This window comes from Myotis myotis, unplaced genomic scaffold (assembly GCF_014108235.1).
Source record: "Myotis myotis isolate mMyoMyo1 unplaced genomic scaffold, mMyoMyo1.p scaffold_m19_p_6, whole genome shotgun sequence".
Lineage (NCBI taxonomy): Eukaryota > Metazoa > Chordata > Mammalia > Chiroptera > Vespertilionidae > Myotis > Myotis myotis.
Window position 1 is genome coordinate 98,629,895 of NW_023416368.1, and position 24,404 is coordinate 98,654,298.

A 24,404-nucleotide genomic window follows, 5' to 3' on the forward strand; every position below is an offset into this window, starting at 1 on the left:
GAGTGTGCAGGAGGCAGCTGATCAATGTTTCTCTCTCATCGATGTTTCTAACTCTCTATCCCTCTCCCTTCCTATCTGCAAAAAAATCAATAAAATATATTTTTTTAAAAAAATGGGCCAATTCCTCAAATGCCAAAATCACCAAAATTCAATAAAGATGAAACAGACAACATGAATAGTCTTTTAACTATTAAACAGATCCAATTTTTAGAATCCCCACCCAAACTAGTATCTATAAAACTCAACAAAATATCAGCCAATAGAATCCAGCAATGCACAAAAAATTATATACCATAACCAAGTGGGATTTATTATAGGTATGCAAGGCCAGATCATGTGCTAGTCAAGGTATGCAAGTCTGGTTCAACATTCAAAAATCAATGAATGCAATTCACCATGTCAACAGGCTAAAGAAGAAAACAAACAAAAAATATATGATCACATTAATTGACACATAAAACCATTTGACAAAATTCAACACTTGTGATAAAAACTCTCAGCAAACTAGAAGTAGAGAGGAGCTTCCTCAACTTGGTAATAAACATCTATAAACACAACAGCTAACAACATTACTAATAATGAAAGACTGAATCCTTTACTCTAAGATCAGGCAAGAATGCTCACTCTCACCACATTATTTAAAACAGTACTGGAAATTCTAGCCATTTCAATAAGGCAAGGAAAAGAAAGATTGAAAAGGAAGAAATAAAATGGTTCCTATTTGCAGATAAACATGATGGTTTATAAAGAAAATACCACGTAATCAATCCTATATAATAAAAGCCTAATATGCAAATAGACTGAACGGTGGAACGACCAGTCACTATGATGCATACTATCCACCAGAGGGCAGATGCTCAACACAGGAGCTGTCCCCAACCTGTAGGCCCCAGGCCAGCCAAGGCAGGTGCCAGCGGGGGCCCCCCAATCACCCCATCGGTCACCCTATAGATTGGCCCTGATCGCCGGCCTGGCCTAGGGATCCTACCAGTGCATGGATTTCATGCACCGGGCCTCTAGTCTATAATAATAAGTGAGTTTACCAAGGTTGCACAATAAAAAGTGAACCACATTTCAATATACTAACAATGAACATATAGAACTTGAAATTAAAACACACTTACAGTCCATTTACCTTTATATTACCGTTAATGGTCACTCCAAACAAAATTACATTCTTAGGTATAAACCTAAAACATATATAGGATCTGTATGCTAAAACCTATAAAGTGCTGAAGAAAAAAAATAAAAAATGACCTAAATAAATGGAAAAAAATGCAAAGTTCACAGACTGGAAGATTCAACATGGTAAATATATCAATTCTCTCCAAATTAATCTATAGGCTTTATTGGTTTATTTAATGTTTTAATTGATTTTTTAGAGAGAAAGGAAAGGGGAGAGAGGGAGGGAGGGAGGGAGGGAGAGAGAGTGAGAGAGAGAGGGAGAGAGGGAGGGGGGGAGAGAGAGAGAGAGAGAGAGAGAAACATTGATGTGAGAAACATCAATAGGCTGCCTCCTGCACACCCCCTACTGGGGATCATGCCCTGACCAGGAACTGAACTGGAGACCTTTTGGTGCATGGGAAGATGCTCAACCAATTGAGCCACACCAGCCAGAGCATTAATGTATAGGTTTAATGCATTCATATAAAAGCCCAGCAGGGGTGGTGTGTGTGTGTGTGTGTGTGTGTGTGTGTGTGTGTGTGTGTGTGTGTATTTTTTTTTTTTTTTTTGCAGAGATACAGACAAGCTTATTCTTAAATTTGTATGAACAGCCCTGGCCAGATGGCTCAGTTGGTTGGAGTGTCATCCTGTAAACAAAAGATTGCATGTTAAAAAAAAAAAGAGACTGCAGGTTCGATTCCTGGTCAGGGCACATACCTAGGTTGTGGGTTCAATCTCCAGTTGGGGCACATATGGGAGGTAACTGATGTTTCTCTCTCACATCAATGTTTCTCTCCCTCTCTCTGTCCCCATTCCTCTCTATAAAAATCAATAAAAACATATCTTCAAGTGAGGATCACAAAATTTTTATATGGAGAGGCTCTAAGACCAAGAATAGCTAAAACAATCTTGAAAAATAAGGATAAAGTGAGAGGAATCACTCTACCCAATACCAAAGCCTAATATACAGACAAGACATTGTGGTATGGACAGAGGAACATCGGTGGAAGAGAAAACCCAGAAACATACTCACACAAAATATGCCCAATTGACTTTTGAAAAAGGTGCAATATTGGAGATATATAAGCTAAATAAGTAACCTCAACCTAAACGTCACACTTTCTATAAAAATTAATTCAAGCCGAAACCGGTTTGGCTCAGTGGATAGAGCGTCGGCCTGCGGACTGAGGGGTCCCAGGTTCGATTCTGGTCAAGGGCATGTACGTGGATTGCGGGCATATCCCCAGTGGGAGATGTGCAGGAGGCAGCTGATCGATGTTTCTCTCTCATTGATGTTTCTAACTCTCTATCTCTCTCCCTTTCTCTCTGTAAAAAATCAATAAAATATATTAAAAAAAAATTAATTCAAAATGGATTATGAACTTAAATGTAACATGTAAAACTATAAAACTTATAACTATATACTTTTAGAAAAAGAAATCTTTAGACTTGACTAGAAAACCAAGACTCATAAAAGAAAAAAAATCAATAAATTGAACCTCATCAAAATTTAAAAATTTTGCTTTTCAAAAGAATCTGTTAAAAGGTTGAAAAGACAAGATACAAACTGGGAGAATATATTTGCAAACCACAATTCTGACAAAGGACTTGTATCTGGAATGCATGAAGAACTCTCAAAACTCAACAGTAAAAACACAGCCCAAGTGGAAAATGGACAAAATACATAAATGGGCACTGCACTGAAAAGGTTATACTGCTGGCAAATAGCATGAAAAAACATTCACCATCAGCAGCCATTAGGGAAACGTAAAGAAAAACCACAAAAGAGGTATTCTATACCTACCAGAACGGCCAAAATAAAAAGAGTGACAACATCAAATGTCATCAAGAATACAAAGGAGGAACTGGATCAGGGAAATGTATCTAGTGGGAATGTGAGAGTGATCACTGGGGCTTCTTACGAAATTAAATAAATGCTTCCATAATAACCCCCAATTTCAGGGAAATGAAAACTCATGTCCACACAAACGCCTGTACATGAATGTTCATAGTCACTTTATTTATAACTACTGGCCTGGTGCACGAATTCGTGTACATTGAAAGGGAATTAATTAGAAGAAATATTTTAATATCGCTATTCACCCTTTCTCTATATAGAAGTTTCAGAGATTAAAGAAAAGTAGTAAAATGTATATGAAAATAGTATATAAATTTATTAAACAATAGCAACATGCTATAATAAAGATATGACATAAAACATGATATAAAAACAACAAAAACATGATATAAAAACAAAAACGTGATACAAAAACAACATTGATACAAATGACTGATAAATTGATTAAACTTATTCTAATATCTCCCTGTATACCACATTAAGAGTAAAAGTACTTTCAGAGTGCTTGACTGATTTCCCTTGTGATGAAGTATTTACAACTTTAACATCACACGCTCTTTGAGCTCAAGAGAAAGCAACATATAACTGACCATGTCTGAAATCAGGTTTGGGTAGGAATATTCCTACTCCGTCTAGAGTTTGTCCTTGTGATTTATTAATTGTCATTGCAAATGCTGGCATCATGGGAAACTATCTTCAAATTAATTTAAATGGGAGGCCAGTGTCAGATGGGAACAAATCAATTCTTAGAATCAGAACCACCTCTCCCTCTGCAGATCCTGTTAATACTTCAGCTTCGATTATGTTAGGTTGCAATCTTGTGATAATAAATCTAGTACCATTACAAAGACCCCATTTACTATTAACACATTGTATGCGGGAAACGTATTTATACGTTTTACGTTGACTGGTAGTAGTGCGGCGCGGGACACGTATTAATACTTTTTTTACAGACTGGCGGTAGAATGCGGGTAACGTATAAATACGTAAACTAAAGTTATCGTAATTTTACTGAATGTTGCCATTTGTCAAAAAATTAGCAAAAATGGCCCGCGCCACCTGTTAGTGCGCGATAAAAACTACACGCAAAAAATGTGTTAAGATATCTCAGTAGCATGATGATTGCAACTACTTTCAATTTTAATTTATGACACAGCATTCCCGAAGGTGTAATACTATTAAGAAATTCGATGGGAAAATTTTCCTTTTCATCGTCATCTGTTAAATCGATGGAATCAACACTCAAGTAGGTGTGAAAATCTCTGAGTATATCCAAAATTTCTTTATTTAATTTATGAACGTGCTCATTTTTAGGATAAAGAATTGCACGTTTAGATATATTTTTAATATTACCTATAGATATACTATTTCCTATGGTAGCTTCAATAATAGATCCATTACAAATCATTTCATGGAGGATTTCAATAATATCCATTCCTAAATGAAAACTGCTATCAAGTTTGCCATCTCCAAGTTTTACTAACCATCCTATCTAATAAAAGAGAAACATGGGAATTGGCGTACAACCGCTACCCTTCCCATTGGCTAATCAGGGCAATATGCAAATTAACTGTCAGCCAAGATGGCGGCTGGCAGCCAGGCATCTTGAAACTAACATGAGGCTTGCTTGCTTCAGTGACGGAGGACTCCAACGTTCCCCGCCTGCCGCTGCAGGCCTCTGAGCTGCAAGCAACTATGTAACAAACATAGAAGCTAAACAAAACCCCAGAAACCTGCCGGGCTTCAGCCAGCAGGATCGCAACATTGTAAGCAAAGGCCAGAAACCTACTTTCAACAGCGGAGGCCTCAGAGCTGGAGCCAAGCCTCAAAGCTAAAGCTGGCCCAGAAAAAAAAAAAGAAAAAAAGGAGCGGTTGGGAGCTTCAGTCACCCCCAGCCTGAAAACAGCCATCAGCCCCTCACCCAGGCTGGCCAGGCACCCCAGTGGGGACCCCCACCCTGATCCAGGACACCCTTCAGGGCAAACCAGCCGGCACCCACCCATGCACCAGGCCTCTACCCTATATAGTAAAAGGGTAATATGCCTCCCAGCACCGGGATCAGCGGAGCCTTGAGGCCTCCCGGCACCGGGATCAGCGTGACAGGGGGCAGCGCCCAAACCCCCAAATCGCCCTGCGGTTCTGTGTGTGACAGGGGGCGGGGCCACAACCTCCCTATCTGCCCTGCTCTGTTGGTGACAGGGGAAGGTGCCCCAACCTCCTGATCAGCCCTGCTCTGTGCCTGATAGGGGGGAGCTCCCCAACCCCCTGATTGCCCTGTGGCTCTGTGTGTGACAGGGGCCAGCGCCCAAACCCCCTGATCGCCCTGCGGCTCTGTGTGTGACAGGGTGCGGTACCCCCCCCCCCCCCACCGGCCCTGCTCTGTGTGTGACGGGGTAGAGCCATAACCTCCCCATCAGCCCTGCCTGAGTATGAGAGTGGCGGGACCCCAACCCCCTGATCAGCCCTGCTCTGTGGGTGATGAGGGCGGTGCCCCAACCCCCTGATGGGCCCTGCTCTGTGCGTGACAGGGGGCTGTGCCCCAACCCCCTGATGGGCCCTGCTCTGTGCGTGACAGGGTACAGAGTCCCAACCCCCCTGATGGGCCCTGCTCTGTGAGTGCCAGGGGGAAATGCCCCAACCCCCTGATTGACCCTGCTCTGTGCATGACAGGGGATGGCGCCGCAACCTCCCCATCGACCCTGCCTTGAGTGTGACAGGGGATGGTGCCCCAACCCCCCAATCGGCCCTACCCTGAGCGTGACTGAGGGTGGAATCACAACCTCCCGATTGCCCTGCTCTGTGTATGACAGGGGGCGGCGCCCCAACTCCCCAATTGGCCCTGCTCTGAGCCCGACCAGGGGCTGCACCTAGGGATTGGGCCTGCCCTGTGCCACCCGGGAGCAGGCCTAAGCCAGCAGGTCGTTATCACCCGACCTGCCAGACTGCGAGAGGGCACAGGCCGGGCTGAGGGACCGCCCCCTCCCCCCCGAGTGCACAAATTTTTGTGCACCGGCCTCTAGTCCTATATAATAAAAGGGTAATATGCAAATTGACCCTAACAGCAGAACAACTGGGAATGACTGGTCACTATGACACACACTGACCAACAGAGGGCAGATGCTCAATGCAGGAGCTGCCCCTTGGTGGTCAGTGCGCTCCCACAGGGAGAGCTCTGCTCAGCCCCAAGCCAGGCTGATGGCTGCCAGCACAGCAGTGGTGGTGGGAGCCTCTCCCACCTTCTCAGCAGTGCTAAGGATGTCCAACTACAGCTTAGGCCTGCTCCCCGCTGGCAAATGGACATCCTCTGATGGCTGCCGGAGGGATGTTTGACTGCCAGCTTAGGCCCGATCCCCAGGGGGGGGTAGGCCTAAGCCAGCAGGTGGACATCCCCCGAGGGGTCCCAGACTGTGAGAGGGCACAGGCCGGGCTGAGGGAGGATCCCCCCACCCCCCCGCTGAGTGCACAAATTTTTGTGCACTGGGCCTCTCTATACTAATAAAAGAGAAAGATGCAAATGACCATCTTTGGATGGTCAGTTTCCACAGCTGTGATGAGGAAGCATGGCCCCCTCCGTCACCCCAGCTTCCTCACCACAGCTGTGGAAACTGACCATCCCTCTGCAATGCCCACAAGCCACACCCACCAACCAATCAGGAGTGAGCATGCAAATTAACCCAACAAAGATGGTGGGCTAATTTGCATACACAGGTGTCAAGCACCCTGGGAGGCAACGGCAGCCAGGGGCTCCCGGAACCTTCGCCAGTGGAGAGCAGAGCAGGAGAGTGGGCGGAGAGTGGGAGGTTTGGAAGACTTGGCAGAGCAGGAGGCCGCTGGACATAGAGCAGAGCAAGAGGGTGGCTTGGAGGGCGTGGCTCCCTCTGTCACCCCAGCTTCCTCATCACAGCTGTGGAAACTGACAGCAGGGAGGAGGAAGTCCCACCCCCTCGGAATCAGCCAGAATCAGCCATTGGTCAGACAGCCCTCAGCAGCCTGAAAGCCAGGACTCTCATTCACCTGCATCTCAGATCATGACAGTAGAGAGGTGGGACTATGTCTAAAGAACAACTGTTGATACAACGTAGCTCTGCAGCCAAAAGATGCCGGCGTTATCGACAGAAAATGTCTGAAGAGCAACGTACGTCTGATCTTGAAAGAAGGCAGCGCCTGCGACAGAATGTATCTGAAGACCAGCTATTGGAAAAACATTGCTCTGATGCTGAAAAACACCGGCGTCATCGACAGAAAATGTCTAAAGACCAACGTGCCTTTGAAGTTGAAAGAAGGTGGTGGAGACGACAGAATATGTCTAGGGAAGGGTCATCAACAAGTACTACCAATTCTGGTAGGAACTGCCTTCTCAGCAAAAATGGAGTACATGAGGATGCAATTCTCGAACATAGTTGTGGTGGAATGACTGTTCGATGTGAGTTTTGCCTATCACTAAATTTCTCTGATGAAAAACCATCCGATGGGAAATTTACTTGATGTTGTAGCAAAGATAAAGTCTGTCCAAATGATATATATTTTCCAGATTATCCAGCATATTTAAAAAGATTAATGACAAAGATTCTGACAGTAAAAATTTCATGGAAAATATTTGTTCCATAAATAGTTCTTTTGCTTTTGCTTCCATGGGTGCAAATATTGCATCACCATCAGGATATGGGCCATACTGTTTTAGAATACACGGACAAATTTATCACTGTACTGGAACTTTACATCCTTTGGATGGTATTTCTCAGAAGTTTGCTCAACTCTTTATTTTTGGATACAGCTGAAGCTACAAGTAAAAGATTAGCAATGCCAAAAAACCAGGGCTGCTCAGAAAGACTCATGATCAACATCAACAACCTCATGCATGACATAAATGAATTAACAAAATTGTACAAGATGCTACATGAGGTAGAAAAGGAAGCCCAATCTGAAGCAGCAGCAAAAGGTATTGCTCCCACAGAGGTAACAATGGCAATTAAATATGATCGTAACAGTGACCCAGGTAGATATAATTTTTCCTGTGTAACCAAGGTTGCCATCATTTTCAGAAACAAAGATGGAGAACCTCCTTTTGAAAGGGACTTGCTCATTCATTGTAAACCAGATCCCAATAATCCAAATGCCACTAAAATGAAACAAATCAGTATCCTGTTTCCTACATTAGATGCAATGACATATTCTATTCTTTTTCCACATGGTGAAAAAGGTTGGGGAACAGATATTGCATTAAGACTCAGAGACAACAGTGTAATCGACAATAATACTAGACAAAATGTAAGGACACGAGTCACACAAATGCAGTATTATGGATTTCATCTCTCTGCGCGGGACACATTCAATCCTATTTTAAATGCAGGAAAATTAACTCAACAGTTTATCATGGATTCATATTAAAAAATGGAGGCCAATCGGATAAATTTCATCAAAGCAAACCAATCTAAGTTGAGAGTTGAAAAATACAGTGGTTTGATGGATTATCTCAAATCTAGATCTGAAAATGACAATGTGCCGATTGGTAAAAATGATAATACTTCCATCATCTTTTGAGGGTAGTCCCAGAAATATGCAGCAGTGATATCAGGATGCTATGGCAATTTTAACAAACTATGGCAAGCCCGATTTATTCAAAACCATGACATGCAACCCTAAATGGGCAGATATTGCAAACAATTTACAACGCTGGCAAAAAGTTGAAAACAGACCTGACTTGGTAGCCAGAGTTTTTAATATTAAGCTGAATGCTCTTTTAACTGATATCTGTAAATTCCATTTATTTGGCAAAGTAATAGCTAAAATTCATGTCATTGAATTTCAGAAATGCGGACTGCCTCACGCTCACATCCTCTAATTAATTCCCTTTCAATGTGCACGAATTTCGTGCACCAGGCCACTAGTTCACTATAAGCAGAATCCTCTGATCTGCTGACCTCCTCCCTGCTGTCAGTGTTCGAGGTGTGCGTGAACGAGATTGGGGCTGTCAGGGCTCGGACAGCAAGCTGACCAACGGCCGATTCCGTGAGGAATGGGACTCCCTCCTCCCTGCTTTCAGGGTCCAGGGTGCGGGTATCCGGCTCCTTCCTCCCAGCTGTCAGGGTCTGAGGTGCAGGTGAATGGGATTTGGAGCAGTCAGGGCGCCAACAGCTACCTGACCAACGTCTGATTCTGGGAGGAATGGGACTCCCGCCTCCCTGCTGTCAGGGTCAGGGGTTCAGGTATCTGGCTCCCTCCTCCCTCCTGTCAGGGTCAGGGGTTTGGGTGAATGGAATTTGGGGCTGTCAGGGCGTTCACAGCAAGGTCTGGCTCAGTGCTTGTCATAGCTACAGGCTGGTGGTCTGGCTGGTGGTTGTTCTGGTTTTTAGACCATAACAGTTGCTGGGCTTTTATTATATTGGACTAGAGGCCCGGTGCACAAAAATTTGTGCACTCGGGGGGGGAGGGGGGGTCGGTCCCTCAGCCCGGCCTGTGCCCTCTCGCAGTCTAGGACAACCTCAGGAGATAACGACCTGATGGCCTAGGCCTGATTCCAGGTGGCAGAGGGCAGGCCCAATCCCTAGGTGCAGCCCCTGGTCGGGCTCAGAGCAGGGCTGATTGGGGAGTTGGGGCGCCGCCCCCTGTCATGCACAGAGCAGGGCAGATAGGGAGGTTGCGATGCCACCCTCAGTCACGCTCAGGGTAGGGCCGATTGGAGGGTTGGGGCACCGCCCACTGTCACACTCAAGGTAGGGTCAATGGGGAGGTTGCAGCGCCACCCCCCGTCATGCACAGAGCAGGGCCGATCAGGGGGTTGAGGAGCTCCCCCCTGTCTCTCACAGAGTAGGGCCGATAGGGGAATTGGGGCACTGCCCCGTCACACACAGAGCAGGGAGGATAAGGGGGTTGGGGCGTCGCACCCTGTCACACTCAGGGCAGGGCCGAAGGAGAGGTTATGGCTCTACCCTGTCACACACAGAGCAGGGCCTGTGGGGGGGGGATTTGGGGTGCTGCCCTCTATCACCCACAGAGCAGGGCCAATCAGGGGGTTGGGGCACCGCCACTGTCACACTCAGGCAGGGCCGATGGGGAGGTTATGGCTCTACCCCGTCACACACAGAGCAGGGCCCGTGGTGGGGGTTGGGGTGCTGCACCCTGTCACACACAGAGCAGGGCCGATCAGGGGGTTGGGGCGCCGCAGCCTGTCACACACAGAGTCGCAGGGCAATCAGGGGGTTGGGGAGCTCCCCCCTATCAGGCACAGAGCAGGGCTGATCAGGGGTTTGGGGTGCCTTCCCCTGTCACCAACAGAGCAGGGCAGATAGGGAGGTTGTGGCCCCGCCCCCTGTCACACACAGAGCCGCAGGGCGATCTGGGGGTTTGGGCGCTGCCCCCTGTCACGCTGATCCCAGTGCCGGGAGGCCTCGCGGCTCTGCTGATCCTGGTGCTGGGAGGCATATTACCCTTTGACTATATAGGATAGAGGCCTGCTGCACGGGTGGTGGCCGGCTGGTTTGCCCTGAAGGGTGTCCTGGATCAGGGTGGGGGTCCCCACTGGGGTGCCTGGCCAGCCTGGATGAGGGGATGATGGCTGTTTGCAGCTGGTCACATCCCCTTCAGGGTGGGGGTTCCCACTGGGGTGCCTGGCCAGCCTGGATGAGGGGATTATGGCTGTTTGCAGCTGGTCACACACCCTTCAGGGTGGGGGTCCCCACTGGGGTGCCTGGCCAGTCTGGGTGAGGGGCTGAGGGCTGTTTTCAGGCTGGCGGGTGACTGAAGCTCCCAGTCTCTCCTTTTTTTCTTTTTTTCTTTTTTTTATTCTGGGCCAGCTTTAGCTCTGAGGCTTGGCTCCAGCTCTGAGGCCTCGGCTGCTGAAAGCAGGTATCTGGTTTGTTTGGGTTCTATAATCGAAACACTGTTTCAACTCCAGCTCTGAGATCCTGGCTGGCTGAAAGCAGGTTTCTGGGGTTTTGTTTAGCTTCTATATTTGTAACAATGTTTCAAACTGCAAGCTCAGAGGCCGGCAGCTGTAGGTGGGGAACGTTGGAGTCCTTTATCACTGAAGCAAGCAAGCCTCATGTTCGCTTCAAGCTGCCTGGCTGCTGGCCGCCATCTTGGCTGGCAGTTAATTTGCATATCGCCCTGATTAGCCAATGGGAAGGCTAGCGGAGGTACAGCTAATTACCATGTTTCTCTTTTATTAGATAGGATAGCCCCAAACTGGAAACAAGTTGGTTAACCAAATCTTGGTAGATCCAATCCATGGAATACCACTGAGCAGTAAAAAGGAATAAACTTTTGATACACACAACTTGGAAGGATCTCAAAGGAATTAATTAGGTTAGGTGAAGAAGTCCAAACTCTAGGGTTAAGTATTATGTGATTCTCTTTATATAGCATCCTTGAAATGAAAAAGTAGTGTGTGGGACAGATTAGTGGTAGTCAGGGATTAGGTAGGAGGTAAGAGGGCGGTAGGTGGCTGTGGCTATAAAAGAATAGCACAAGGGGTCCTGGGGACAAACTCTCCTGTACCTTGACTGCAGTAGTGGTCACCCGATATTGCGGAGACATAAATACACACACAGACACACATACACAAGTACAAGTCAAACTGGAGAAATCTGAATAAGATCAGTGGATTGTATCAATGTCTATATTCTGGTTGAGTATTTACTAGTTACGTAAGATTTTACCACTGGAGGAAAATGGGTGAAGGGTATATGAGATCTGTCTCATTTCTTATAAATGCATCTGAATCTACAACTATCCTATATAATAAAGGCCTAATATGCAAGTCAACCAAACGGTGAAATGACCGGTCGCTAGTACGTGCAGTGACCAGCAGGGGCAGACGCTCAAAGCAGGAGCTGCCCCCAGCCAACAGGCTCCAGGCCAGCCAAGATGGGTGCCAGTGGGGGTCCCCCCAATTGCCCCCCGGTTGCCCCGCAAAGGGAGGCGACGATTGGCAGCAGGGCAATTGGGAGGAGGGGCTGGCAAGAGGGCTGTGCCAGGCCGGCCAAGGCGGGTGTCAGCAGGAGGCCCCCGAATGCCTCACTGGTCACCCCACAGATTGGCCCTGATCGCCGGCCAGGCCTAGAAAACCTACCCATGAATGAGTTTCAGGCATCGGGCCTCTAGTCTTAAAATAAAAAATTTAGTCCTGGCTGGTGTGGCTCAGTTGGTTGCACCAAAGGGTCATGGGTTTGTTTTTTTAAAAAATATATTTTATTGATTTTTTACAGAGAGGAAGGGAGAGGGATAGAGAGTTAGAAACATGGATGAGAGAGAAACATTGATTAGCTGCCTCCTACACCCCTCCCCCCACTGGGGATGTGCCCGCAACCAAGGTACATGCCCTTGACCGGAATCGAACCTGGGACCCTTCAGTCCACAGGCCGACGCTCTATCCACTGAGCAAAACCAGTTAGGGCAGGGGTCGTGGGTTTGATCCCTGGTTGGGGCATGTATAGGAGGCAACCAGTCGATGTTTCTCTTTCTCTCTCTTCCTCCCTGTCTTAAAACAAAACAAAACTTCAGCAGATGTAAAAGACTGGTATTGCTTGTCTATTAAAAAGACCTTGAAGGAATCATATTTAAAAGACATTATTTTTTTTTATTATGTTACCTGTAGTTGGTGGAACTTACCAGACATCCCACTAGATATCTACAATGTATTAAACCATTATAATCTACTGTGCCTGCCTGCTCACCAAATCCTAAAAAGTTAACCAGATGATATTTTTCTTCTGTGACCTCTAGAATCAAATAAAATAAACATTGTTGACGATATTTTCTGAGGCTTTATTCTCCCTGGTACTGAGGAAAAGGCACTCGTATTCATTCTATTCTGTAAGCTCCTGGCATGTGGTAGGTGTTTAGGAAATGCTGGCAGAATACAGGAATGAATATGTCAGTCTTTTTTTTGTTACTAAGGGAGGAAACTTAACCCTTTAACGGCATCTGGTAGAGCCAGTGTCACTGAGACACCAGATGGACAGCCTTAACGCTGAAGAAAATACAGTTTTTTAAGGAGTTAATATTCATATTAAAAATAATGTAAATGGTTTTAACTAATTTTCTTTAATGTTTGTCTGACTTTTAATTTCTCATTTATTCAATAAACATTGAGACTCTCTAAGTATGAAAATAAAAGTTAAATGTGATATAAAAAAAAAAAAAAAAAAGACTGGTATTGCTGACAAAAATGCATGTAACCTGGATTTAATCATGAAGGAGTAGCAGGCATCAGACAAACTCAAAAACTGGCCTATCCTATATAATAAAAGTGTAATATGCTGACTGCTTAACCAGTCGCTATGACATGCACTGACCACCAGGTGGTAGATGCTCCGACCGGTAGGTCAGCTTGCTTCTGAGGTCCAGCCAATCAGGACTGAGCAAGAGGGCTGGACACGCCCCAGTTGGGGCCTGCTGGCCAACCTCCCATGGTCCCTCCCCAGACAGCCTGCCCCCATTGGCCCCGACAGGAACTGGGTGAGACGGCCCCAATTGGCCCTGATCGCCGGCCAGGCCGAGGGACCCCACCTGTGCACGAATTTGTGCACCGGGCCTCTAGTAACTCTTCATAAGTGTCAATGTCATGACACAGAAAAAGAGACATGACTAGTACATGCAACATATAATCTGATAGAATAATCCAGGGTTTTCTTTGCTACAAAAGACATCATTAAGACAATTTTACAAAACTCAGAAAAAATCTATAGATCAGATTAACAGTACTATATTAGAAAATACATAATGAAATATTTAAGTTTGGGGCATCATATCCCAAACTTACTCTCAAATGGTTAAAAAAATGAATATACACATAGAAAAGGAAATATATGGCAAAATGTTAACAGCTGTAGAATCTGGGCAAGGGAATACTTTAGACTATTCTTGCAATTTTTCTGTAAGTCTGAAATTATAAAGAAAAATTATAATAAAAAAATTTTAAAGGGGTACAAGATACTACACAGAGCCTGGTAGACAAACATTCAATAAAGTAGTTTTCAGATGTTTTATACTGATTTTCAGGTGAAGAAACAAGCTGAGAAGCTAATAAACTGTCAGGAGGAACTATGGCAAGTTGGTGGCAAGGTCGGGATCTCACTCAGGTCCTCACATGTTCCAGACCGAAGTCTGTGCTCCTTTCCTGAGAATGAGGAAGGATGAAAGCGTCACCCCTCCTTCCCACCCAAGGATGTGTATGGGCTGTTTAAAGAGAGGATGGCGTTATATAAAAATTGGCTTCAAACCGCCCTCCAAACAATTCACTTCTTAGTTTCCTATGAGAAAAGCCTAAGGCTGTGACAGGGACTTAATACCACGAACTCAGCTCTCAGGGAGGATATTTTGCTTATAGCACATCAGACATTCAAGTAACAAACATACTGACTTCTGTTTGTAGGGGCTCCACTACAAGCGGCAGGCACCCTGTCTTTCCCGTGTCTTTGCTCACCCGTTTGAAGTCCACCAAGCGCCCAGGCTGCGCTGGTCAATGGGCTATCTAGGATGGCTATCGTCATACAGCTCTTCTGCCAGTCCTTCCCGTCACCAGCACCCCATGGCTACACTTAGATAGGATAGATAACTGATTTTTAACAGTTTTATTTTTTTCTGAATAGATAATACACAGTTCAAAATTCTCATGGAAAGAGATGTGTATCGTCCTTCCCCTCCCACTGACAACCAGTGCTACCAGTTTAAATACGCAACTTTCTGTATTTCTTCATGTTACTAGAATTAGCTAGATCACATTATGATATTAAGCTAACCATCTACCTAAAATACTCCAAGTGATCACTATAATTTAGTAATTTCCCCAGGCAGGCAATTAAAATATCCTTAAAGTACTCGTGTGGATATGTTTTCAACATTAAAATGACTGAAGGTTACAACTTTTTTAAAAAGTGAAAATATATTTGTATTATGTACGATCACAACAGGTATCTACGAACTCCATGGCTGGTAAGCATCAATCACTAGCGTACTGGTGGCTCACCTGGTTCCTGTCGCGAGCATTTGTGTATCTGATCTTCTGGATGAAGTAGAATATGAGCCATGCTGAAGAAATAATCATCAACACGATGAAGGATATTGACACGAAGACCAGAGAGCCTCGGCTGAAGTTCTTTGGCGGCATCCGCGTTCCAACAGCTATTGTCATTTGTACAGAGATGTTTTTCTCCAGGTAACTCAAAATATCCTTACCCCTCAGTTCTGTAATCATGACAGCAATAATATCGCCAGTGCCTGTAATGTAAAATAAATACATATACATTTAAAAATCACAGGAACATCAAATACATAAAAATGCTTAGAAAAACTATACTACAATTTCTGCTAAAAGCAAGAGTTTTCAGATTCAACTTTTTAAATGAAATGAAGTCACAGTTGGGTATATGTATGCTGGCTCCACTTGAGAAAAGGAATTTGTTTTGTAGCACTTAAGACTTATATTTAAAGCATAAACAATTGCAGGGTTAAGAGCCATATTAACTTGTATTACAACTATATTTAAAGAAAGTATATCAGTCAAATGTGAAAACAGACAATACAGAATACGTAATAAAATCATGGCAGGTTTTCTTTGTTAAATGTTTTCCATCTTAAAATGCTCTTTAGGAAGTCCAACTCCTTCAGAAAAGGAAAAAAATGCCGTTATTTATAGTACAAAAATTGGTACTTTTCACACTAATCATTCTTAGAAACATTTCTGTGACACCTGTTGTGTAGAACTAGTACAAGAAATAGAAAGAAAACAGGCGGGGCAGCTGCATAATAGCACTGAACGTTAGGACACAAATCTGGTAACTGAATTAACAGCAGCAAAATGCCAAATGGTGGTATCTTTTATTAAGAACAGCTGAGCCGGCTGGCATGGCCCAGTGGTTGGTTCGACCTATGAACCAGGAGGTCTCAGTGTGATGCCTGGGTTTCAGGCTCAGTCCCCGGTAGGGGGTGTGCAGGAGACAGCCAATCGATGATTCTCTCTCATCATGGATGTTTCTATATCTTTCTCCCTCTTCCTTCCTCTCTAAAACCAATAAAAATATATTTTTAAAAAAAGAACACTGAAACTAACTTTGGTCCTAAGTCCAGGCCGACTGGAGGAAGGCGGCGTTCCAGCTCACACCAGAGCCCGGGGGAAATCAAACTTCCTGAGATAATCCACCTCCAGCACTCTGGAGGAGTTGGGCATCAAGCTGCTTCCAGCTCCTCACAGCTGTCAGAGGTTCTGCCACAGTCACAGACCATCGAGTCCCACATAATAAAAGCCTAATATGCTAAGTATCCAGTCGTCCGTTCAACCAATCAAAGCGTAATATGCTAATGATATGCTAAGGCGGTTCAACCGCTCACTATGACGTGCACTGACCACCAGGGGGCAGATGCTCCAACCGGTAGGTTAGCTTGCTGCTGGGGTCTGGCTGATTGGGACTGAGCGAGATGGGCCAGACACAGCCTGGAGCCCTCCTGTGGTCCCTCCCCCACCCCGATCATGCACTGGTGGGGTCCCTCGGCCGGGTCTGTGCCCTCTCACAATCCGGGAACCCTCGGGGGATGTCAGAGAGCCGGTTTCGGCCTGATCCCACAGGCCAGGCCGAGGGACCCCTCTGGTGCACAAATTCATGCACTGGGCCTCTAGTTTAATTATAAAGATGTTTTGAAGTTGCACTTCTAGTCATCTAGTTCTTTCACTTACATAATTTACTGTAGTTCAGTAAAGGCAGGTGACTCTCCTATGCATAGCACAAAATTACAGTCCGGAAAAAGGGAAGCTTTTTTACCAAAAATCTAGCTTGTGATTAATTGTCCTGTCATAAACTGAAGCTGTCTGGCCAACATGCAGCTTTTACAATTTGCTTTTCTCAAAGAGCTCCAAAGACTCTGGCCAGTAGAGGAAGGAGAATAAACATTTTATTTGGGGGAAGAGAAAGTTATAACCACTTACACAAATTTGAATAAGGTCTGCACATATAAATGTAGACCACCAAGACAAAATACCCCCCATAACTTGCCCTTTCAAAGGCTTCTTCAATGAATACTACTACTGAATATTTACTTTATATGTTTAATTTATGATATTTAACTAAAAGGACTATCCTTGTATCATGTGCAGTCAAAGATCACATGCAACTGAAAATAAACTCAAAGTAGCTAATTAAAAGTAGTTTTATGAAAAATTTAATCCAATGGAACATATACCTTTGTATTATCTTATTCAAAATTGTGCCATCCACTTTATCAGAACAGCAATTCATCAGAATACTGATTAAAAACCCCAAAACAAAATGAAAACTGCAAATTTAAAGCAAGCAACAAAGTTAACATCTTAATTATCTTTCTGAAATAAAAGTTCTGATCAGTAAGTTAGAGCAAATCATAATATTATGCTAAACCATTTAAACTTCAATTTAGAAACCTTAGGTTTGTGCTTTTAAAATGTTGTTCAACAGGCAATGGTCTGTGGTGTAAGATACGAGGTATGGCTATAAAGTAACTGAGACGGATCCCACACACGACACACGACAATCAGTCTCATTGCTTTATAATCACACCAGGTACAAGCAGGGTTTTAGAAATCAGTTCTGAGGCTCCCTCGTGAAGACTCAAGCCGGAAAAGGAGCAGGGAAAGCTGCACAGGTAGCCAGCAGGGGAAGCCATCCAGTCATCTCATTCACTCAGAGAACACTACGAGAGCACCACCTCATTTCAACGGGAAAGCTGTGTGGGAGAAGAAGTGTGTAATTATTTCAGCCATCCCTTCAGCAATGTTTATTGAGCACATACTATAAGCAAGGCTCCTTAACATCCACCTTTCAAAGAGAGCGGAAAATTACCTACTGTGAAATAAAAAATACATATATTTATCTCTACCCCTGGTTCCTGGCACAGGGCGCCTAAAACCCTTGAAATTTCCTAAGTGATAAGCGTTAGGAACCTCCTTTGTCTTGGCCTTTGACACTGGTTCCTGACACAGAACTTAATCCCTCGGAATTTTCTGGGTGATAGGAGAGTCTTTTGTTCTAATGAGTCCTCTCCTGATGGCTCCTGGATAGCTTGAGGATGGGGACTGGTCACCAGTAAAACCAAGCCAGGGTGAGACGCCTGGAACTTCCTCGGGGGAAGGGAGAGGGCCTGGAGGCTGACTGAATGACCCATCAGGGCTAGGTGACCAAGACGCCACACAAACCTTGGGTTGGAGAGCTTCGGGCTGGTGAACACGTGCAGGTGTTGGGAGGTGGGGTGCCAGAGCCCTTTCCCCATACCTTGTCTTCTGTAAGTGTTCATCTGGTTATTTATCTGTATCCCTTACAGGGGTGGGGAACCTTTTTTCCTGCCAAGGGCCATTTGGATATTTATAACATCATTCGCAGGCCATACAAAATTGTCAACTTAAAAATTAGCCTGCGGTATTTGGTCAAACATTTAATTAACTCACCCCAACGCCTTGGCATGGCCAGGCCCAAGGAGGGCCTTACACGGCCCAGGGGCCACACGTTCCCCACCCTGCTTTATTATATCCTTTGTAATAAACCAGTGCATGTAAGTAAGTATTTCCCCTAGAAAGGGGTTGTGGAAACCTCGATTTATAGCCAGTTGGTCAGAAGTATAGGTGACAATCTAGGGCTTGTGAAGGTTTCTGAAGGTGTGTGTATGTGAGGGGCGGGGCCTTGTGGGACTGGGCCCCTAACCTGTCGGAGCTGAAGCTAACTCCAGGTAGTGTCAGAATTCAACTGAATTATGGGACACCCAGCTGGTGTTGCTGAGGTTGCTGGTACAGAGAAAACCCATACACATTTGGTGACCAGAAGTGTCGGAAGTGAAGTGCTCGTGCGAGCAGTAAAGGAGATACAGGCAGGAGGGTTTGCTCTTGACTACATAAAAACTCAACCCTCAAAGGGCAAAGGACACTCTTAAAGCAACTAGAGAGAGAAGCCAGGCTCAGATAGTCTCATCGTGCGAGTACAGAGGAGGAAAACCCTGCAGGTGAAGCGAAATGAAAATAATTACAGATCATCAGAATACTAGTGAAGGCGCTAGGTTAATCATTTTAGGTTGTAAATCCCTTGAAAATCTGATAATACCGGATCCCTTCTAGAAGAAAAGTATCCCCCCACATCATGGACCTTCTCCTCAATCCTCACTCCTAATGCCAATCTGGCCTCAAGACCTTGATTTAAGGATGTCTCAGGCACCTGATTTTGAAGATTTGCAAAGACACAGCAGGATGCAAAATAAATACCCAGAAATCAGTTGCATTTTTATACACCAATAATGAACTATCAGAAAGGGAAAGAAACAAACAAAAACCCCAATCTCATTCACAACTGCTTCAAGAAGAATAAAATCCCTAGGAATAAATTTACCAAGGATGCAGAAGACCTGCACTTGGAAAACTGTAAGACACTGAAGAAAGACAACGAGGAAGATACAAATAAATGGAAGCACACACCATGTTCATGGACGGGAAGAATGAGCATCATTAAAATGGCCATAAGGCCCAAAGCCATCTACAGATTCAACGCAATGCCTATGAAGACACCAGTGGCATATTTCACAAAACGAGAACAAATGTTTCAAAAATTTATATGGAACCATAAAAGACCCCAAAGAGCCACAGCAATCTTGAGAAAGAAGAACACAGTTGGAGGAATCATGCTACCTGATATCAAACTATATTACAAGGCCACAGTAATCAAAACAGCATGGTACTGGCATAAAAAAACAGACATACAGATCAATGGAACAGAATAGAGAGCCCAGAAATAAACTTATGCCTTTATAGTAAATTTATATTTGACAAAGGAGTCAAAGCATACTATGGATTAGAGACAGTCTATTCAATAAATGATGTTGGGAAAATAGGACAGATAACGTGCAAAAAAATGAAACCAGACCACCTTCTTACACCATACACAAACAAATTGGACTCAAAACCATAAAAATCCTAGAAGAAAACATAGGCAGCAAAATTGAACATTTCTCAGAGCAATACTTTTTCTGATACAGCTCCTCAGTCAAGGGAAACAAAAGAAAAAAATAAACAAATGGGACTACATCAAACTAAAGAGTTTTTGTACAGCAATGGAAATCATCATCAAAATGAAAAGACAATCCATTGAATGGGAGAGCATATTCACCAACGATACATTTGATAGGGGGTTAATACCCAAAATTTGTAAAGAACTTATAAAATTCAACACCAGAAAAAGAGAGTCCAATTAAAAAATGGGCAAAGGAGCTGAATAGATACTTCTCCAAAGAGGACATACAAATGGCCAATAGACATTTGAAAATATGCTCAACATCACTAATCGTTAGAGAAATGCAAAATAAAACCACAATGACATATTACCTCACACAGGTCAGAATGGCTATCATCAATAAGTCTACAAACAGCAAGTGCTGGCGAGGATGTGGAGAAAAGGGAACCCTAGGGCACTGTTGGTGGGAATGCAGACTGGTGCAGTCACCGTGGAAAGCAGTATGAAGTTACCTCAAGAAATTAAAAATGGAACTTCCTTATGATCCAATGATTCCACTTCGGGAATTTATCCAAGGAAACCCGAAACACTAATTTGTAAGAATATATGCACATTATGTTCACTGCAGTGTTATTTACAATAGCCAAGATTTGGAAGCAGCCCAAGTATTCATTATTAGATGAGTAGATAAAAAAAGCTGTGGTATATTTACTAGGTATACCGGTTAATAATGACGGATTTTGTAATCAAAGAAAACACAGTAATTTCAAGAGAAACATCAAAAGTGCTTTATTCAAAGTAATGTCCATCACTAGCTACACATTTCCCCCATCTTTCAGGTAATTTGTGGGTACCGTCCCAATAGAACTTCTCTTGTTTTGAGGAAAACCATTCAGAGACCCAATTCCACTTCTTCGTGTGTTTTGAAGTGCTGCTCAGAAAGTGCGTGTGCCATCGATTGGAACAAGTGGTCATCTGAAGGAGCAAGGTCTGGTGAATACGGCGGGTGGGTTCATACTTCCCAGGCAAGATCTTTTAATGTGTCTTTAACTGGTTTGGAAGTGTGTGATGGTGCGTCATCATGAAGCAAAATTACTTTGCCGTGTCTTCTGGCAAATTCTGGTCGTTTCACGATCAAACTGATTATTTGTTGCCGGTAGCAATCAGTATTTACGGTTTCACCTGGTTTTAGAAACTCATAATATGCCACACCTTCCTGATCCCACCGAACGCAGAGCATTGTCTTCTTTCCGAAGCGATTTGGCCTTGCAGTAGATGTTGATGGTTGACCTGGATCAACCCATGATTTTGTGCAATTGGGATTCTCAAAATAAATCCACTTTTCATCGCCAGTCACAATTCGATGCAAAAAAGCCTTTCTTTCGTGCTGTTGAAGCAACATTTTACTGATGACTTTTCAGTTTTCCATTTGTCTTTCGTTCAGTTGATGTGGCCCCCATTTTCCTTCCTTTACAATCTTTCCCAGTGCTTGTAAATGATCAGAAATTGTTTGCTGAGCAGCGTTTAATCTTTCTGCAAGTTGTTTTTGAGTTTGACATGCACCTTCATTCAATAATGCTTGTAACTATTGGTCTTCAAACTTTTTTGGTTGACCTGGACGTTCCTTGTCTTTCACATCGAAATCATTACTTTGAAAGCATTTAAACCAGCGTTCACAAGTATTCTGAGATGGAGCATGTTCACCAAAAGCTTCCTAAAGTATACGATAACTTTTTCTTTAAAGTAACGTAATGAATTAAAACTTCCCACAAATGCTCTTTCTTTGGCACAAAATTCGACATCTTTAAGTGTAAAAATATCTATGATGTTAACACTTTTAGCAAATTTGACATATGAAGTTTTGTTTTTTTGGTTTTTTAAAAATATATTTTATTGATTTTTTATAGAGAGGAAGGGAGAGAGCTAGAGAGCTAGAAACATCGATGAGAGAGAAACATCGATCAGCCACCTCCTGCACATCTCCTACTGGGGATGTGCCCGCAACCCAGGTACATGCCCTTGACCAGAATCGAACCTAGGACCTTTCAGTCCGCAGGCCGACGCTCTATCCACTGAGCCAAACCGGTTTTGGCAAACATATGAAGTTTTGAAGCTTGCTGTCAATACAACAAAATAGCATACATATCAAATCGCATATATATCAACATATGTGTAACTCCATCTATTGGAAAAAATGTGCATTATTAACTGGTACACCTAGTACACAATGAAATCCTACCCTGCCGTCAAAGGAAGAACATTTTACCCTTTGCGACAGCATGAATGGGACTTGGAGAACAAACATTATGCAAAGTGAAATAAGCCAGCCAGAGAAAGTCAAGTACCATATGATTTCACTCATATGTGGAATTTAATGAACAAACTGTACCAAGCAAAAGTGAGAGAAACTCACAGATAGAGAGCAGGCATACAGTTATGGTGGTTGGGGTGTGTGTTGGGGGGAGGGGTTAGGTATTGAGCAAAAAAGAAAAAAAAGAGAACTCATGGACATGGACAACAGTGTGGTGATTGTGGGGGTGGTGGAGGTGGAAAAGGACATAGAGGAGAAAAATGGTGATAAAAAAATAAGATAAATAAATAAAATTTTGCAAAAGACTTGGCCTAGCTCCTGGGGGGATATTAATGCAAGAGAAACATGTAAGCTTCAAGATAAAACTAGGGTTAGATCAAGTAGTGAGTGATAAGAGTTAAAACTAATCCTATATAACAAAATGCTAACATGCAAATCAACCGAATGGCAGAATGACAGGGGGAGCACTGCTCAGCCAGAAGCCAGAGTTCACAGCTGGCGAATGCAGCAGTCGTGGCAGGAGTCTCTCCCACCTCTGTGGCAGTTGGACATCCCCTGAGGGCTCCCAGACTGCAGAGGGTGCAGGCTGGGCTGAGGGACCCCCTCCCCCACCCTGAGTGCACGAAGCTTTAGTCCTATATAATAAAACCCTAGTATGCAAAGTGGCAGAACAACTGGTCGCTATGACACGTACTGACCACCAGGGGGAAGACGCTCAAAGCCAGAGCTGCCCCCTGGTGGTCAGTGCGCTCCCACAGGGGGAGCGCCTCTCAGCTGGGCTCACAGCTGGCTAGCACAGCAGTGATGGTGGAAGCCTCTCCCACCTCCGCTGCAGGTGAGCAGTAAGGAGCAAGGTGTCCTGGACTGTGAGAGGGATGTCTGACTGCTGGCTTAGGACATCTCGGGAGTGGGCCTAAGCCAGCAGTCGGACATCCCCCGAGGGTCCTGGACTGCGAGAGGGCACAGGCCAGGCTGAGAAAACACCCTCCCCCTTGCCACTGCACGAAATTTCGTGCACCGGGCCTCTAGTTAGACTATAACGGTTACACCAAGGAGAGAGGACAAATATCTGGAACATCCATCACCACTCTCACATCCCAAGCCCTTGGCAAAATACTGCTAATAAATCATGGATGTGGCCTCAGAATCCCGTGCATTTCAATATGCTCGGCAGCCAAGATTAATTTACCAGAGATGACAATTAAGTAAAACCCTAGTTGTGATCCCTGCTTTCACCATTTTTTTTCTAAATAGTCTCCATTATTATTCTTTAATGTGAATCTATGCTTCCACTGCTTGAGTTTGGCTACTTTCACACACAATTCCCTCTTATTTGGTAATTTTTAAGCCCCCCAAAATATTTAATACTATATGAACACACATGCACTTTTCATTCAGATTTGTCAACTGGCAACATTTTACCTTTTCTATATGTATTTATTTTTATTGAACCAATTGAGAGTAATCATGACATTCCCTCCTTAAATACTTCAGCTTATCTCCTAAGAACAGGACACAACTCATTTATCATACTCAAGAAAATGAACTCTGATACACAGTGCTCTGTAATATACAGACCACACTCAAATATCTCTGCCTAGCTCTAATAATGACTTTCCGAATTATTTAGTTTAGCACCTGGGATGCAATCAGGTTGGTGGGCATGTGCTTAGTTATCTTGTTAGTGTCTTTGTATCTAAAGCAGAGGTGGCCTGTGCGCTGTGGCTCAGTGGTTGACTCTCGATTCTTGAACCAGGTGGTTACGGTTCAATTCCTCGGTCAGGGCACATGGCGGGGTTGTGAGCTTGATTCCTGGTCGGGGGCGTGCAGATGGCAGCCTATCAGTGATTCTCTATCATCATTGATGTTTCTATCTCCCTCCCTCTCCCTTCCTCTCTCTGAAATCAACAAAATCATATTACAAAAATAAAATGTTTAAAGCAGGTCCTCAGTTACTTTTGGTTGCTCACAACATTGACCTTTTTGAAGAGTTCAGGCCATGTTTAGAAAATGTCCCTATTTTGGATCTGATTGTTTCTTCATGATGAGATCTCAGAAGTAAACATTTCTGGTCGGAATGCTACACAGGCAACATTCTGGCCTTCGAGCACGC

The 24,404-nt window shown here is 44.1% G+C and overlaps 1 protein-coding gene across 5 annotated transcripts in view; it reads right to left on the minus strand.

The window, feature by feature from the left end:
- RNF130 (ring finger protein 130) overlaps window positions 1-24,404 on the minus strand; it is a 145,215-nt gene that overhangs the window by 78,042 nt on the left and 42,769 nt on the right. For all 5 annotated transcript variants that reach the window (XM_036315153.1, XM_036315155.1, XM_036315152.1 and 2 more), the window contains exon 3: window positions 14,991-15,241. In XM_036315153.1, the coding sequence (XP_036171046.1) occupies window positions 14,991-15,241 (251 nt within the window). The remainder of the gene's footprint in view (window positions 1-14,990; window positions 15,242-24,404) is intronic.